General features: G+C 43.7%; 2 protein-coding genes across 4 annotated transcripts in view; both read right to left on the bottom strand.

Annotated features, from left to right (window-relative positions):
- Positions 1 to 750: 750 nt before the first annotated feature.
- On the bottom strand, positions 751 to 6835 carry LOC142829827 (relaxin-3-like). The gene is made up of 2 exons (XM_075931629.2): positions 6580 to 6835; positions 751 to 1438 (listed from the first exon to the last, which is right to left on the bottom strand). Exons 1-2 carry the CDS (start codon positions 6815 to 6817, stop codon positions 1074 to 1076), a joined length of 603 nt encoding a protein of 200 aa, XP_075787744.2. The 5' UTR covers positions 6818 to 6835; the 3' UTR covers positions 751 to 1073.
- A 2362-nt stretch (positions 6836 to 9197) lies between these two features.
- PLGRKT (plasminogen receptor with a C-terminal lysine) overlaps positions 9198 to 18071 on the bottom strand; it is a 42977-nt gene continuing 34103 nt past the window's right edge. For all 3 annotated transcript variants that reach the window (XM_089779220.1, XM_006115141.5, XM_089779221.1), the window contains exons 3-5: positions 13312 to 13442; positions 11595 to 11704; positions 9198 to 9442 (exon numbers count right to left, since the gene is read on the bottom strand). In XM_089779220.1, the coding sequence (XP_089635346.1) occupies positions 9321 to 9442; positions 11595 to 11704; positions 13312 to 13442 (363 nt within the window). In that variant the 3' untranslated portion in view covers positions 9198 to 9320. The remainder of the gene's footprint in view (positions 9443 to 11594; positions 11705 to 13311; positions 13443 to 18071) is intronic.

Raw genomic sequence — 18071 nt, 5'->3', positions numbered from 1 at the left:
GTTAAGTCTGGTATTTACAGTGGCAACTACTTCCAGAGTCTAGTGAAAAGGACAGTGAGTGGGAGGCATACAACTAATGTGAAAGTTACAATAAGTGACGATGCGCTGTAAATATCCCAATTCAGAAGGACCTCAAATGATTAGATATTAGTAGAAAATAAGTTAAAACATCTAAAGAGGATAATCAACTAAATGAAAATATGGACACCATAATCCTTAGGAGAAAAGTACTGTCTCATTTATCTTCTAGTTAGGAATTCAACAATGCATCTGGAATGCTGCACACAGTTCAACAATTGAATATTGTAGAACAAATTGGAAGGTGATCATAGAACAACAGTGAATAGGAGCAAAGATTAACTGTGTTAATTATCTGACTGTTTGGCTAACAAGTGAGGAAAAGACCACACACACGATAAACCTAGAGTCCTTGAGATACTAGCTCTTCAATCAGAAATTAATTATTAGGGCAGTACAGAAATATACTAATAGGAAAAGTCAAAGCTGAACAAGAAAAATTTGTTTTAAAATATGGTATTTAGGAAATAATTGGATGGAGATGGCCTGAATGTTGTGCTAGATCCTTTAACTAACTTAGCCTGGTATAGAAGGCCAGGTTCCGGTGCAACAGCCAGCTTGGCATTGTTTGAGCTTCAACATCCTTTGAGCTAGAATTGATCCAAGTCTCTGCTCTTTAAAGGATTCCCTAAGTATTGTTTTCAATGGAAGAGGAAAAACAACACTATTGCATTTATATAGTATAACATTTTAATTATCATTGAGGTTTCTCCCTGGAGTATTACAAAGAGGTGGTGTGATTTTGTAATTTTGTAATACAAAGCCTTAAAAACACAAAGTTAAAGATCTACTAAAGTGAAGCTTACTGCAAAACAAAGTTACTAATGATCATAAATTTGTGAGTTTGGGAAAAAGCAGTAACATGCAGAGCTGCTTATAGACAAAATTGCCATGTTATTGAGAGTGTTTCCTTCCCTACATCCAATACGTGATCAAGCATCATTGCAACTACCACCCAGGTCATGGGTCTAAAATACAGAGACAAAATGTTAATCTCAGCATAGCGTACTGATCTCAGCTTTGGTACAGCCCCATTTGCAGCAGACTCCGGCCACCCCCACTGAGAAGTCCCGTTTTCTTCTGGGATACTTGGGCCAAGGAAAACTGTTTGGCCCCATGGGATTGGCAATCTCTGTTTCACCTCTGTTCTTCCAGACAGCATCCTCAACATGACGAATATATTCACCAAAGTCATCTGACATAGGTATGTGCTCATTATAATCATATAAACTAAATAAATCCTTCAATGACAGCTGTCCAAGAGGCAGGCTGGCTCTCTGGAGGTGCTCCAAACCAGGACTTAAGACTGACTGCAACTTCAAGTTCTCCAGTTCTTTATTACTGGTGGCTTGAGAAGAATCTGTTAAAATACAAATGTTTTAAATTCTATGGTTATTAGGCAAAATTGCAGTGTTGCCAAGAGTGGAAGGTGATGGTTAGAAGTAACTTCTAACAATAAGCAAAAAAACCTTTAAACACAAGACAACAAGAATAGAACTCCCATTTCCCTTGATGACAGTGGTTTTTATTTAATTACTAGAAGATTGACCTGGCCTTGCTTGGCTCCTTCTGAGCAGGGGGTATGCAGGCATCAGGGTTGGAGGTGAGAGGCTCACCTGAATGGGAGGTGCAGGAGTCAAGGCAAGAGGTTGGGTGTAGGAGGGGCTCAGGGTATGGTGAGTGCAGGAGTCAGGGCAGGGGCTGGGCTGTCTGGAAGCTGTTCCCCAGAACTGGGGTACTTTGCTGCCCCTCTGTGGTCATTCTGGAATATAATTGTCCCTGATATCAGAGCCCTCTCTTTCCATCTAATGAGAAACAAACAAACAAAATCTGATTTCAGGAACATCCCATTGTCCTGGCACAACCTACAGCCATGTTAGGGTTTGGCTATGATAAGAAAAAGCTGCATACTAAATTTGGTGGTCCTAGCTCTTACCATTTAAGAGGAGTTCTTGAACAGACAGACACACACACACACAGTCTCTCAAAATATAATAGATATAACTAACAACAGTGTGGCTGCTATAAGCAACACACCTGACATCTTTTCCCACAAGGACCTGATGCAGTTTATGTGCAGTCTTAGATGGAAAGCCACTAAGCTATTTATACCCACAGGCTATTCATATTAAGCAGTTATGAGATGCAGGCAATTTCCTAGGGATTGACTGGGTAAGAGAAAGTGATGGCCCACAACTATACTTAAGCCTATGCCAAAGTCATCTATTACAGGAAGTGTGTGCTGGGTTGTTTATTGGACTGTCTTGAGCTTGCAAAGTGAGTATAGTACTTTGTTTCCCCACAAAAGCACTGAAACAGATGTTTATAAGAATTTATGGTACCAATTTGACCATCTGGGATGAGGTTCTCTCTGCAATACTTCTATGCCCCATAGAAGAAGAACTCCTTTAGTCTTCAGAGATCCTAAGGATCTACCAGTGAGAGGTAAAGAATTTACTCAGTTTTATGACAGATGTGGCTGTGGCTGAAGATACATCACTGAAAGAGGCAATCTCTGCTACATTTGTGTCATTTACATGTGATGTTATGCCCTGTTGGGCTCTGCCTTCTGCAAGCTCTTTCTCCTTTGCTAAGATGGACTGTTTCCTCTTATAACTCTGGAGAACTGTGTTAAAGCTCTTGTTTCCAAAGTTTCAGTCTTGAGGGTATGTCTAGACTACGTGGCTCTGTCGACAGAGTCATGTAAACTAGTTTACCCAACACAGACAATGAAGTGGAGATTTACATAAACCCCGCTTAATTAAAATAAAAATGGTCACCGTGCTGTGTCGACCATCAGCTGATCTGGCACAGCATGGGAGTCTAGACGTGGATTGTTCGAGAAGGGAAGCCCTTGGTGGCAGCTCCATGTCTAGACTCCCATGCTGTGCCAGATCAGTTGATGGTCGACACAGCGCCATGGCCATTTTTATTTTAATTAAGTGGGGATTATGTAAATCCCCGCTTCATTGACTGTCGGGTAAACTAGTTTACATGGCTCTGTCGACAGAGCCATGTAGTCTAGACATACCCTGAGTGTGATCTTCCCAGTTGTCCACACACTTCCAATTTCTTTGAGCTCTCACTTGCACACATCCTTGAAACACAATTTTGGGCATCCTTTGGGGTTTTTTCAGATGCTATTTTGCCATAGAGGATATCCTTTGGGCTGTACCCATCATTCGTTTGGCATGTGTGCCCAAACCAGCAGTGGCATCTGTTTGAGAAGTGTTTTCATGGGGGTTATGCTGGCCCACTTGAGCACCTCAATGTTAGTGACTGTCCGTCAAGGAGTTGCCAAAGATTCAGCAAAGGCAATACATCTGAGCGCCATTGATCCTCTTTTTCCTAAGAAGCGTAAAAGGTTCGCATCTTGCTCCCATACAAAAGTGTGCTGATAACACATGCACAATGCACACCATCTTTGTGTGTTTCAGCTTTTGCCATAACCTCTTTTTCAGTCTAGACATTGCTATGACAATTTCCCAATGTTAATGTGAGTTCTGTTTCATGTACAAGGCTGACTATAAGATGACTCCAGGTATGTGAACTTATTCATCACTTCATAGTTGTTAATCTTGATGAAAGGTGCTTCTTCAACTCCTTGGCACATTAAGTCTTTTTAAAGGTTTATGGTAAGCCCGAAGTCTTGGCAGGCTTTGGAAATACTGTCCAAGGTTGTGGAGATGAGCCTCCGATACAGAAGCAGCAGCAGCATAGGGTGGCAGCAGTCTCCCCTGCCCACCTCCACGCTGCTGTCTCTATTAGAGGCAGCAGCGTGGGGAGAGGGAGCAGGTGGAGCCAGTGCTCATGGAGAGCTTGCATTTAAGCCTGTTCCCTACAAGCACTTGCCTGCACTGGCTCCTGCCTAAGTGATGGGGTGGGAGAGTGTGTGTAGTCAACAGGAATAACCAATAAGATCAGGCTTATTGGTTAAACATGTAGTCGACTATGGCTACGTCTACACTATACGTTTGCACAAAAATTTCTTGCTTAAGAGCACATCCACACCTCAAAGCACATCGCAAAAGCAATGTGCTTTTGCTCAAGAGAGCATCCACACTGCATGGATGCTCTTGTGCAAGAAAGCTTTGATGGCCATTCACAGTGCTTTTTTCCATAGGGGTTTCTTGTGCAAGTTTCTGGAGCATCCAAACTTGCCTTTTTGTGCAATAACTGCAGCGCAAAAAGGAGTTATGCCTCATAAAAGGTGGCTTATCTACACTGGCAAAAGCCCTCTCTTGCCGTTTAACTGTTGATTTACTTGCACAAAAGCTCATTTGAGGCATGGATGGTCCCTGTGTTTTTGCACAAAAACCTTGCAGTGTAGACATAGCCCCTATGTTGACATCTCTAACTTGTATGGATGCAGTTTTACATCTAGTATTGGTATTGCTGAATGGAATTGAGATGGAACTGATCTTAAACAGATTACATCATGAGTGTATGGGCTCACAGCATTAATCCAGTTTTCAATTTTTACACAGAGAATGAGGAACTTCTTTATTTGTGAAAGTGTCTGACGAAGTGGGTCTTTGCCCACGAAAGCTTATGCTCCAATAAATCTGTTAGTCTATAAGGTGTCACAGGACTCCTCGTTACTTTTGCAGATTCAGACTAACACGGCTACTTCTCTGATACTTTTATTTGTGAAGTGTCGAATGCTGAAAAGTCTAGGAAGACCCCAAAACAGTGGAACAATTTTGGTTGGTTGATTTCGCAGCTCAGAAAAGTGCATTTCATGTTTAAGGCAGCACTTGGTAAAAATCAGATTGTCAGATTAGTCAGTGGCCAAACAAAGCACACCCATATTAGCACATCTGTGGCAAATATAAGAGCCTATTACTGTAATATTAAAACAATGCTGTAAATGTGGTTTATCAACTAAGTGACATGCATGTAGAAACTATCTGGTAGCAATTAATTAGTATGTGTATCAAAATGATGAACAGTTATGTGCTATACCAGTTTTTGTCTATGCAGGAGAGTCTGTTAACTGGATTAATACTAAAAAAGCTCTTTGGGAACTTTGAAACATCTATGGGATCAGGGACAGTCTTAAGTTCATACAATGTCTAGCACAGTGAGGTTTTGGTCCACTTGTGGGGATTCTGGGCACTGTTATAATACAATAAAAACAAGTAAATAGAAACATAGCCATAATTGTATATTCTGTTCAACAATTAGCAACATTCAGAAGTTTAAGCAAGCAATAAATACAGTAAAGGTTGAATACTACAGAAGTCTTAGGAAGTACTTTGGAATCAGTTGCTATGTTTGGAATTCTCAATACACAATAGCAATATTTTAACAAGTCCTGAACAACAGTGCAAGTGTTTAATCTTAAAGCAAATACACTTTTTATGACACAATATAGCCATGATTCTGTTTTCCCCTTCCAACTCCCCGCTCCCACCCCCCCGGGATGATGGATTAAACAAGTTTATCTAGCAGAAAGATTTATTTGAAAATGTTCCATCATTTGCAAAGTAATCCCAGGCATTTTTGGATTTTTCTTTTTAGGTGATGGGGGGAACAATGCACTGTTCTCGCTTTTCAGTCTGTGCAAACAGCACCTGCTGCAAACCATTGCCACTGTTTTCACATGGAAACAGGTGGTAAATAGTAAAATTTAACTGAGAAGAAGTGGGTTGTGCCCACAATCTTATACCATCTGCATGTTTTGTTGATCTTTAAGGTGCTACTAGACTATTCATTGTTGTTTTATGTTTTACGATTACAGACTAACTAGGCTACCTCTCTGAAGCGTGTGTTCATAACCAGTATCTGTGTAAATGTCCCCTGAGAGATTCTAACAAAAAAATCACACCGGGCAGGTGCTTTCCTATACTACAGCTGCTCTGGCGTTACAGCTGTGTTTTAGGCACTTGCTACAGCGACCGAAGAGGTTTTGCTGCCACTGTGGTTAATCCTCCTCGGGAAGTCAGCAACTCGCTCAAGAGAAGAATTTCTCTCTCAAGCGCGAGGTGCCTGCGCCAGGGCTAAGCTCGGCTTCGCTTCAGACGAAGGTATGCAGTTTTTCGCACCCTTGAGGAAGGAAGCGAAGTCAACCGAAGTTGTAGGTGCAGAGCAGCCCTTTATTTCCCCCCCTAAATAGTGGCTGGAGAGTCAGCCAACCTTCCCGGGCAGAGCGCGCGCTTCTCTCCGTGCCCATTTCGCGGGCGGCCAGAGCCCAGCTGCGGCGGGCGGAGTTGGGTGTCTGCCCCTTCTATCGGGTCCCCGCCAGTAGCAGCTGAGCACGCGGGCTGCTAGCGAGCGTCCCCCGAGCCGCCTGGGCGCTGCTGGCCGCGGTGGCAGAGGGACCGCCCCGGTGCTGCGCAGAGTGCGCGGGAGCAGGGGCTGCCCAGTCTTAGCCTCGTCCCGCGCAGCCCGGCCGAGGAGGAGGGGGGTAGACTGAGAAGCCGAGACGGCGCCTAACTCTTCCCCCCAGTCCCCGCGGCTCTGCGCGCCCGCTCCCCTCCGCGCTGCCCGGCCACTCACCAGCGCCCGGCCGCGGCTCCTCCGCCTGCAGGGACAGTCTCTTCCAGCGGGACCCGCCGCAGGTGAAGATCACGGCGCGGATGAACTCCCGGCCGCACAGCTTCACCCCGTACTCGCCGCCCGGCCCGGAGCCCCGCGGTGGTGCCGCCGCCGCTGCAGCAACAGGGGCGCCCTGCGCGCCCAGCCCCGCCGGCAGCGCCGCCAACAGCAGCCCCGCGCACAGCAGCCCCGGCCCCATCCCGGCGCGCGGCAGCCCGGACACGCCCTGACACACCGCTGCACGGCGCGCGCGCGCTACCCCGGCCCTCGCGCCCAACCGCCCGCCCTGTGCCGCGCGCCCTCCCGGGCTGCCCCCTTATATGCAGTGCCGAGCGCCTGAGGCGCCGAGTCACCCGCCCGCGCAGCCCGGGCACGTCCCCCACCCCCGCCCCCTTCCCCTCCAGCCGGGAGTTACCGGTTGAAGCTGCGCGCCCGCCTTGGCGGCCCCCTCCATGCAAACCAGCCCCAAGGGCCGCTCTCCCTCCAGCCCCCGCCTTGCTCACCTACAGCTTTGGGCTGAGTGTCGCCTAAGCGCCCCGCTGCTCCACCTCAGCCCCCCAGCGGCTATAAACTAGCTCCTGGGCGCGCATACGGCGCCCGCAGGCAGCGAGGGCTCAAAGCTGACAGTGACTTGTCATTGACAGAGCCAGGACGAGGGCTGTTAAACCAAGAGCCTCTTTTCCTACGCAGCGTGGTCCTTTTGCATCGCCACGACCACCGCGAGATGCAGGTATTATATCTTGAAGAGGGCGTTGTAAAGCAGCATTGCTGTATGAATCGCCTAACTTTAAATCAACTTTTATACAGCAAGTGGAACCATTCCTCTTTCAATGAGTTGCCATTAAATTGCAAACTGGAGCCAAAATCACTCTTAGCTGTTCATCACGGCAAGGAAAGCTGTTCAAAATATCTATACTCAAAAAAGTAACAAATATTTGTACTGCAAGTTAAAGTAGAGCAATATATTTTTGTGTTCACTTAGTTGGAGATTTATACAGGCAATGACAAAGAAGAAAAATTGTTTTTCATCATGAGAAATGTAGGATACTATCTTACTGGTTGAGTCAGTATGTTGTTCCCGTATGAGTAATTTTCTTTAAATTACTCTCCAGCAGGAATTTTTAAATTATATTTCACTAGGAAAAAGCCCTCATGTACTGAGCTGGAGTGGATTCCACAAAGGAAAAACCAAACATCTGCAGAAAGACCACTGCTCTAATAAAATAGTTTCTCACTTTAGACTTTTGCTAGATTCCTGCATGTAGCTGTAATTATTTCCTTTCAATTGCTTATTGAAACTTATATTTTTAGGGATAAAGACCGGTTAGGAGGTAGAAGACAACTCCTTAGGAAGCTAATTCTTCAAGAAAGGAGCTGTTTAAAAATAATCTTGGAATATAGTTGAAATAAAGAACAATTCATGATCTCAACTGTATTCAGCAGCCACAAATTAATATTGTCCTTTTTATTATTTTCAGCTAGTCTTTTTGGTGGTTTTGTGTGCAAAAACATTTATTTGCTATAATATTGTTTTCTGTAATATACACTACTGTATTGGCTCTGGCACTTGTAGCCATTAAACAGTTGTGCCTTTTTCCACTAGTGTATCTTTAATATGAGATCAGAAAATATCTGATAAGATGAATGTCTTATTTCTTTGCACTAATATCCACACAGAAAAGGTTTGTTTAATCTGATTAAAGAGGAATATCCATCCACTCAAAACTTTAAAAATTAAATGTGGAGTTTAGAGCTTTTAATTGCTATCACTTTTACCATTTTCAATCACACTGTACCCTGTATACTCCAAAATGTACAGAGCAGCATCCAATCATAATACAGAACCTCAGTGACATCAGCATATCTGTTAAACATGCATTGGGACTATACATTGAAGAATTGTAATGTCAGATGTAAATAGGAAGAAGAGGAAAAAGAGATATGAAGTGGATTTGACAAAGTAAAAATGTTTGTTAACCAGTGAAATATGGGAGATAAGAAAAATGTAATGGCACCGGGCAGCAAGCAATAGTGTGGCTAACAATTTGGAAAATGCACTGCTCACTTATATCCATGTCCTGCTCTGCCTTGGATCCAAGCACAGTGCATCGAGTCCATCTAAAGCCCTTTTTGCCTCTCTGATACAGGCAGCAAGGGAGGGGGAAGTGACTAGTCGACTTCCTACTCAACTACCCGATAAGCATTTGCTTATCGGATAGTCGACTAGTTGCTTATATCTCTAATTTACAGTTCCTATTGATGTCAGTTTGAGCTCCTAGTGCTCTATCATGCCTGAAGATTCAGTCTAGATGCCTAAGTTCATGCAGGTGCCTAAATATAGTTATAGGTGATGAGCTGTAGGTCCTTAAATTTGAAGAAGGAAAAAAAAGTTGCTATCATCAATAGGCCAGTTCCTTAGCCCAGGTTTATAAAGGAAAGGTATTTCCAATGGTTTTTCCAAATGATAATAGAGATAATTGAAGAGTGGGAATTAATGATGTTTCATGTTAGGGAATAAACAAGAATTACTAAAATAAAAATATTTGCATTAAATACATAAAATAGAGAAACAGTTGAAAAATATTTTAAATTCATTTTATTTTAAAAAGGTAGTATTCTCAAATCTTTAATTATTTGACATACTTTAAGTCAGCAACATGATTACAAACAAATTTTGTATATTCATGGACTGAGAATTAGTCTTATTTTTCTATAAAGAACCTGCTCTGAGCTCTTCTGGCTTTTTCAATGCTTTCAAAAGTGAGGGCTCCTTTTGGCATTTCTAGCAAAGTATTTTCTGTGTCAAGTATGTTCTCCGCTTCACCTTAAAAAAAAAAATAATTTTTTTTTGAAAAGTGCAATCATGTGGTTGTAAGAACCAACCAAACAAAAGAAACTGCATATATCTTGTTTGGGGGGACTGAATAAATAAAGAATATTAGGTATTTACTCAAATTGTTATAATGGGGGCCGGTAATAACATTTGTTTGCATGGTTTCCCAATGTCATTTATTATAAGACCCTGTTTTCAGTTACTTAGAATATGCAAAATTTAGACTGCAGTTTTCCATATCTTGTTTGCCTTAGGCTAAATTTATATGGAAAACCTCAGTAATTTCCAAGAACCAAGGTAAAGGAAAAATGCCTTGGTGGGGTTGGGAGTTTTGGGGTTTTTTTTGGTGGGTGGGTGGTTTTTTTTGGCCCATGTTAAATTCTGGCAACCTTTTCCTTGAGAAGCTTTAGTGGGCCCATGTTTTGGAGCAAGAACATGACATTTAGCAGATGTCCTTTGTATCAGGGATATGCTTTTCCCAATCCCTAGAAAATCCTCCAACATTTGGCTAAATTACAAGTCTTTGAAAAAAATGGCAGTTTGTACATGCTCAACAGAAACACGCCAGAGTTTCTCAACAACATTCCTTTATAATTCTGTCCACATTGAGTATGCTCCAGCCCAGGACTGAACAGTACTTTCCCTGCAATTATGGCTTTGTTGTGGTTAACCTTCAGTTACACGCAGGCTCCTGGTTCAGGCAGGGAGTGCACACAGGTTCCCAGGGAGCTGCTTGCCCCTCCACTCTCCTGCCTCTATCACAGGCAGCAGCACAGGGTGGGCAAGCTCTAGGAGTACAAGTGGAGCCAGCTTAAAAGACAGCTTCCTATGCACACTGGTTCTCCCACATGTAACTGTGTAAATGCTGACATTTTCAGTGGTTACATGATTAAACATATTTTAACTGGACATGCTGGGCAATGAGACTGGGATGAGATATCTGAGAAGTGGAAACACAGCCAGGGTTGAGGAAGTGTCAGAACTCCGACTGGAACAAATTGGAAATGACAGAACAGAGGAATCTGTTCCCACTAATAAACCCATAAGCTCTTCTCCAGAACCTGGAACTAAGGATCTTACATTTAGATTGATCAACTGCATTGACTATTCCATTAGTTGAAAAGGGCATCTCTGCCTTTGAAATGTAGCAAGTGCCCTGCTGGCTCGTGCTACATTTCCAAGGCAGAAAAACTGGGAGGAGCACTGGCCAGCCGCGGTCAAGCAGTCCCGGACTCTTGTACATTTCAAAAGCAAAGCATGCCCAGGGAGCACTGGGCCAGAGCAGGACTGCTTGAGTCCCACGCTGGCCCCATGATCCCTGTGTGCACTTTCCTTTTGAAATGTAGCAAGAGCAAAGCAATGTGGCCATGAAATTTGACAATGGAAGGCAGGTTTGACCATTTTTCACGTTTGGGGACTTTTGTATGTTGACAGCACTTGTGTCACTAAACCTTCCCCATGTAGACATAGCCTTAAACTTAATTCAGTTTCCATGTGCCTAATACTGTCTTTAATTACACAACCACTTTTTTTCCACATAACTTCTGCCTTGTTCAGTGCACAAGATGAACAATGTTCAGTTAATGAAAAGCCATGTAATGTTTTGGTTGCCTTCATTGTTCAATATGTGGCCCTAAACCTTATTTACTGCTCTAAAGACCAAACTTGATTCTGTATTGGTGATCATGTATGACTGTCATTTCTACCAGGATTTCAACAATTCCCACCCCAACATCAACCTCAGCCTCAACGTGTTCACAGAAGAGAGCCACTTCCTGAAGACTATGTGATGATCATATAAACACCACCCTATTCTAGAAACCTACTGACCATTATATTTACCTACATGCCTCTAGCTTTCATCCAGAACATATCATAATTTTCTCAATTATTGTATTTACTTAAAGACAACCTGACTTGGTAGTGAAGGATGGACTACTCTCTGTTGGGGAAGCTCAGACAAAAGGAAACAATTTTGACTTTACTTCACTTTAATTTCGGTCTTCTTTAATGAGCTTATTCACTTGCTTTGACAACAAAAGTAGTTGCAAAAGAGACTAGCATGGCAAATTGTGGTGAAGAACAAGATAGTCCAAAGGATGCTAGACTTGGTTACAAGTCTCAACAATTTCTACATACATACCCTTCATTCTTTGCAGAAGTGTTCCATAGCCCATATCATACTGGTAGGCAAGTATAAAGCTTAAGGGGATCATTGGAAGGAACAGTCTTGGTTTCTTGTTTTTTATTGCTCTGTTCATTAAGAAAAAGAAAAAGACAGGAATAACAGTAAGTTTTGTATGATCAACAGCAGCCTAAAACCTTCACTAATTACACACAAGGTATTTAGCTACTTTACAGACAGAGCCATGGGTGGTAGGTGACAGTGGGGCTGGGGCAGGCAAGCCCCCAGCCCTACCCCTTCTGCCCACCATGGGATCCAAGCCCCCCCAACTAGAGCACCACAGGGAGGTGGGGCAGTTCATAGCCCCTGAGCACGGGGAGGATGGGCAGTGCGTGATCCAAACTTCCCCTTCCCTGGAGTACAGGGAGAGCAGGCACTCGGGCAGCAACACTCTGCTCCCAGTATGCCTACAGTAGGCATTTTGTGGGTGGAATCTGGATGGGGCCAAGCTGGCAATTTGCCTACCTATTATACCTGTCATCCCTAGACAGAGCCAAATGTTTCATTAGACTATTATTCTGTTTATGCACATTTTAAAGAACATTTATTTAATAAATTCCAGAACCATTGAAATGAAAGATGTGTCTTGTGCTCCAGAAAAGTTTAAAGAGCTACTAACTATTTGTTCATCATGTGTGTTTTTGGGAAAAAAGAGTTATGATGTCCATAGTACATGGGATTTATTACAAACCAAAATGCACACATTTTGCGCAATATATATATTTTAGTAGTATATGTAATTATAGGTCTAGCATCTGTGACTCTTTTTCAGGTCACTTGAGGGCTCCCCTGCAGGCCTTAACCTCTCTGTGTGGAATCCTACAATTTTCCCCACTCATTGACTGGGTCCTGGGGCTTCGGTGCCCTGTGTATTGACTATGCTTGCCCAGCAGGTCTGACTAGATTGTGGTACCTACAGTTCTTCCCTTCAGCAATTTGTAACCAGTGGTGAATAAAGTAGCCAAAAACAGCCTTCTTAAAAATCAAAGTATTGTTTTTTCTGAACAGTAGAATAAAAGCATAATGTAAGAAGTCTATTGTACGCTGGACTCCTAAACTCTGAAGTATGAATTTCTCTTCCTTCTCAAAAACCTTTGCATCTCCCTTCTTGAGATGGAGAGAGTCTTAATCCCCACAATCTGCTTGGAACTTCCCTCCCAGAGAGACAGGTTTTCCCAAGAATGACTATATGGTAGGCCTACCTGGTTCTGAATGCTAATTTAGTTCTATCACGAATTCCTGAAGCAACTTTGAGTACAGTATAATCTTTGTCTCAATCTCTGGTTATATATTCTTACGGTCTTATTAAATTTACAGACAAGTAAAGAAAGAAAAAATGCTGCTTGAGAATTCAGTGTTTGATTTAAGGATATTTACTTTATATATTTTGGCACATGATGTGGAAAATTTGTGTTTTAACAGTTCAAAACTTTAACTTTTTGAATCTTAATGTCTACTGTCATTATATAGTAGTTTGCCCTCCCCCATAATAGCCCACAATTTTGAAAAATTAAAATAGAAAAATATACTTAAAACAAACACTGATATCAGTAAAATTATAAAAAACAATCAAATTCTGCCAAGCATATTTAAGAATACGCAAGAAAAAGACAATGTCCACTGAAGAATAACAACTAATTTACTTGAATTTTCTGGTAGATAATGAACTTCATACCCAGCTGTTAGACCTACAGCAGCAATTCCAAAAAATACTCCAAAATATTTCAGGAATTCCCTTGTCCAAGCAATTTGCATAGCCATCTGTCTCTCTCGCATTTGATTCTGCATCAGTAGCTGTCTTTCCAGCTGAGTTGAGGTGAAAAAGAAAAGAAAAATTAGACACAACAAAGTAATTGATAGTTTGAAAGTTTTACTAGATCTTTCAATCCATCAACACAAAACTCTGGTGAGAAGCTTTTGTTCTTCATCTCTTTCCAGGCACTTATTCACTCTATTATTGTTAGAGAAATCTATAATAAAGCATTTTGTTAAAACAACTTATGCCAGTATTCCAGCGATAAAATTTTTTCTAGTTTAGCAAATCTCAGAAGATAGCAATTTCCATCACCACCACTTTCTCTTACTGAATAAAATTAAGCAAGGTTTAGAACTTTTTTTTTAAAACCAGCTCACATATTGTAGTTTCAGATCTTCAATTACACCCACCGGTTACTGGTTAAGGTTCGCTAGTTCTTGTGTCATTTCTATGCTGTTCTCAGTCTCACATACTTATAGCAGATCAGAGACCAAATTATGCTGATTAATTATGATCCTCCTAGGTAGCAGCATTACAGCTGGCCATGTGTGCCCTCCTTCCTCCCCCTCGGGTTCCTGATTTTTCTACAAAGACTCAAGGTTAAACAAATGGTTGTACAGGCTAGAAATATTAAAGAAGTTACAAAAAACTACTGAAACTTTCCCAGCTAAATATATAATCTCACTATTTGATTCTGAATGTATCTGGAACTTGTTTTGCAATTAACATTTAACCAACCATAACCATTTACATTTGTACAATATATTAGGCAGCTTAAGCTAGAACTGTAGACTAGATTAGTGATCTTAAAGAATATGTACTGGATTTTTATTAAATATAAGAAGTCATGCATATTCTCCACCATTACTTTAATTTATTTAATAAAAAAATTGATCAACAAGTGGGTATTCTCTATTAATTATCTTCAGCAGCATAAAACACCAGAAAACTACAAAGCCCTTCCCACTATATACAGATGGCGAGGGCTTTGAGTACCAGTGGGCATCTAAAAGTTAGGAACTTTGCTTCTTCCCGTTATGTTTCAGCCTTATCAAAGATCAGAATATTTTATTTGGCTAATTTTAACTTGAGCTGATGACTTTAGGTACACATGTGCATCTGCATCTTTGACCAGAAATTTTAGGTAGCAATAACCATTTGGATCATGCATGAATCCTACACATCCTCATGCCCCACACCAAGACTAAATAGAGCTGTGCAGGTGAATCATCCTCAGATCCTACTCCATTGCAAGGCCCACAGAGTTAGCTCCAAAACAAAAGGGGAGGAAGGGAGGTAATGAAGCACACAATAAGGGACGCATCTCAAAGAAGTCTAATTATTGCATGAAGCCAATAATCACTCCTTTAAGAATCCCTGTCAATACTTCATTGTGGATGACTCCTTCACAGTAATGCTTTGAAGAAGTGGGCATTTTAGAACTGTCCACCACTGAAGAAAGAAGAACACTGCCTACTGCAGCATCTGATCTTGCAGCATGAACTAAATCACAGTGGTCAGATGCATCTTGTGTTGTTCAGGGTATGCGAAAAAGCCATCCCCCTAAGCGACAAAAATATTGATTAAAGCACAGTCCACATCAGTGCTAAGTCGGCTGTTTGCTATGCTGTTTTGTGTATCTGGGAGGTATGCATGAGCTTTATCAATTCGGTGCAGAGTAAGGGGGCACAAGCTCTGTCCTGGTGACTGATAGAATACATGCATGCAATGTTCTTTGCCTTGATCTTCATGGACTTGTTTTTGAGTAAGGGAAGTAAATGGAGGGATGCATTTCTAATTACTCTTCTGAACTCCGACAGATTGATGAGCAAAGGCCCTTCTTGTTAGGACCACTCTCTCAGACTTGCGAGGACCCAAATGTGTGCTCCATCCCAAGAAAGAAATGTCTGATGTTAACATGACTGTAGGAAGATTCTGGCTAACCTGGGTTCCTGTATAAACCTTGGAAAGACTGCCCACCAGGTGAGTGACAGTAAGATCTGGCCTGAGTAGTTTCCTTCTTGTTCAGACCATGGATAGCGGGTGAATCCCTGGCTTAGAGGGGCTTACCCTGCCCCTCCTGCATCCAGCAGAGCTCAGCCCCCACTGTAGCTGCTGGCCACTGCCCTGAAGAACCAGGCAGTGCAATCTCTACTCCCACGGGCCCTGGAGAGTGGGGCAACGTGACCCCAGTCCTGGAGAGTGGGGCAGCGCTGAAGGCTCCCTCCATTTCCAGCACTGGGAAGGCAGCTGGGCCGGAGCAGCCCCAGCACTGGGAGGACAGATGGAGTGAATGGTGTGGCCCCCAGCCTGTCTGCTGCAGCCTCTTGTAGGGAACAGCATGCAGGAGGTCGGGAGGTGGAGCATGCGCAGCGATTCATTAGTCAGTTTGGGAAGGCAGAACCTTCCACTGCCTATATCTGTCACCTATGATTTAGGCCAGTGGTGGGTAATCTGAAACTTGCAGTTTGCATGCCACCCACTGGGGTTCTATGTGTGGCATTTGAGACATTTTGTTTACCGTTGTCCACACACAGCGTTGTCAGATTCCGATGATTTCGGTCTGTAATTTTTTTTTCATACTGGTACTACTAAAGCGATATGCGTGTAAAGCAAAGGCACATGAAGTGAGATGCATGCTGAGTACACACAATATTGACTGTGAAAGCCTCCTGCTCTCTCTGCCTCCAAAGTGGTTCAGTTGGCACACCCTGTAATTCTAAGTACACAAGCGAAGTTAGCACAACTACCCTATCCTGGGAGACCACCTTGGTTATGACAATTTTGTGGCCCACTGACATGAAAGCAGGTCACTCATATCCCACTCACTAGTTTACATTGCCCATTGCAGACTGTGAATACATGAACTATTCTGAGCCATCTTGGAGACAAAGAGGCAACCTGCTGTGGGGGGCTATGTGCAGTTCTGAACACTATGAGCCCAGAGTGGGAGGGGTACTTCACATGCTGCCTGTCCTGCAAACAGGCAGCTTCCATTGGCTAGATACCAGCCAGTGGGTGCTGTGAGATTGTGCCTGGGGTAGGAGCAGTTCATGGATCCTTTTCCTCTCTCTCCTTAGGCTTACAGCATTCAGATAGCTGCTCTGAGCAGCATGCAGAGGTGGGGCTTGGCAGTCTAGATCTGACCCACAGGCTGCATTTTGCCCGCTCCTGGTCTAAACACACAAACCCAAACATACATACCCTGAAGCCCCATTCCTTGAGGTTTCACCCCACTCCCTCTATTCCCCCTCCCTCCCACTCTTGCTCACTGGCACTGGGCTAGGTGGTTGGGGTATGGGCTCTGTGCTTGGGGGTGCTGAGGGTTCAGAGTACGGGAGGGGACTCTGGGCAGAAGTCTAGGTGTAAGGGAGAATGGAGGGTATGGGCTCTGGGAGGGACTCTAGGTGCAGGAGAGGGCTCTGGACGAGGCCAGAGAGTTAAGGTGCAAGGAGGGGTATACAGTGCAGGCTCTGAGGCTGGGCATCCCTTATCTTGGGTGGCTCCCAGTCAGCAGTGCAGTGGAGTTAAGGCAGGCTCCCTGCCTGATCACTGCACTCTGCTCCCAAAAAGCAGATGTAACATTACTGTGGCCCCTGGGGGAGCAGGAGGATTTGCATGCTGTCCATGGCTACAAGCATTGCCTCTGTAGCTCCCATTGTCTGCAGTTCCCAGCCAATGGGAGCTGTGGAGTCGGCCCTGGGGACTAACAGCAGCGCATGAAGCTACCTGACCTCTCACCCTCCCAGGGGCCGCTGGGACATGTTGGTTCTTTTCAGGAGTGATGCAGGGCGAGGAAAGATGGGAGCCTGCTTTAACCCTCCTGTGCTGCTGAATTTTCATCACCAAAGAATTTAGCTTCTGGGAGACAGGACACTACTCTGGAAGACTCCCAGCGAAACTAGGAGGGTTCACAACTCTAGTTGATGTACCTCCTGGAAAGCCTTTCAATAGCTCCAGGAGTACATGGACCCCTGGTTGAGAACCACTGGCCTAGGGAACCTGGCATCCCTGGCAAAAGAAAATTTGTTCAATCTTCTCGCTAGGGGGAAAAAATGAGAGACAGAAAGACCAAGGTGTGGATAGCCACGGGGCTCTGCACTCCCATCTGCAGCAAGATGTGATGCTCAGCCAGCGAGTAGAACAGAAGGTTTATTGGTTCACGTGGATACAGACTTCTTAGTACAGAAGCCAAGAACAGTCAGTACAATCCATCCTAAGGGGGAGGGAAGAGGAATGCAGGGAAACGGAAGGGAACCCAGGGCCCTGGTCCCCCATCCTGCTCCAAGCCTCCTAAGAAAAATCCACACACATCACAACTAGTCCCAGCCTGCAGGCAGCCCTATCCTCTACTTTGTCCAGGTTCACGGGCCAAAGGTGTCTAACGCTGCTGCAACTCTGCCTTTTAAGAGTAGTAAGTGTCTAACTTACTCAGGTAAGTGTCTAATCTCAGGAGGCTCTTACTACATTTAAAAAGGCAGAGCCACAGTGGGGAACCAGGCACAAATTAGGACTCAGCTGTTCTGGCTCATGCCCAGGTCCCTGCTATGCTTCTGCCTCCCCTGCGGAGATTGTGCTGGAGGGAACCCAGCTTTTAAGACAGCTCCTCCCACACTGGGGAAGGGGGGAGAAGCAATTAGTTGAGTAGTGATTCAACTAATCGCTTACATCCCTAAGCC

Source organism: Pelodiscus sinensis, chromosome 6 (genome assembly GCF_052426305.1).
Source record: "Pelodiscus sinensis isolate ZL-2025 chromosome 6, ASM5242630v1, whole genome shotgun sequence".
NCBI classification, from domain to species: domain Eukaryota; kingdom Metazoa; phylum Chordata; order Testudines; family Trionychidae; genus Pelodiscus; species Pelodiscus sinensis.
Note: the sequence above shows the minus strand (reverse complement) of the source record. Positions and strands in the feature narration are given on the sequence as shown.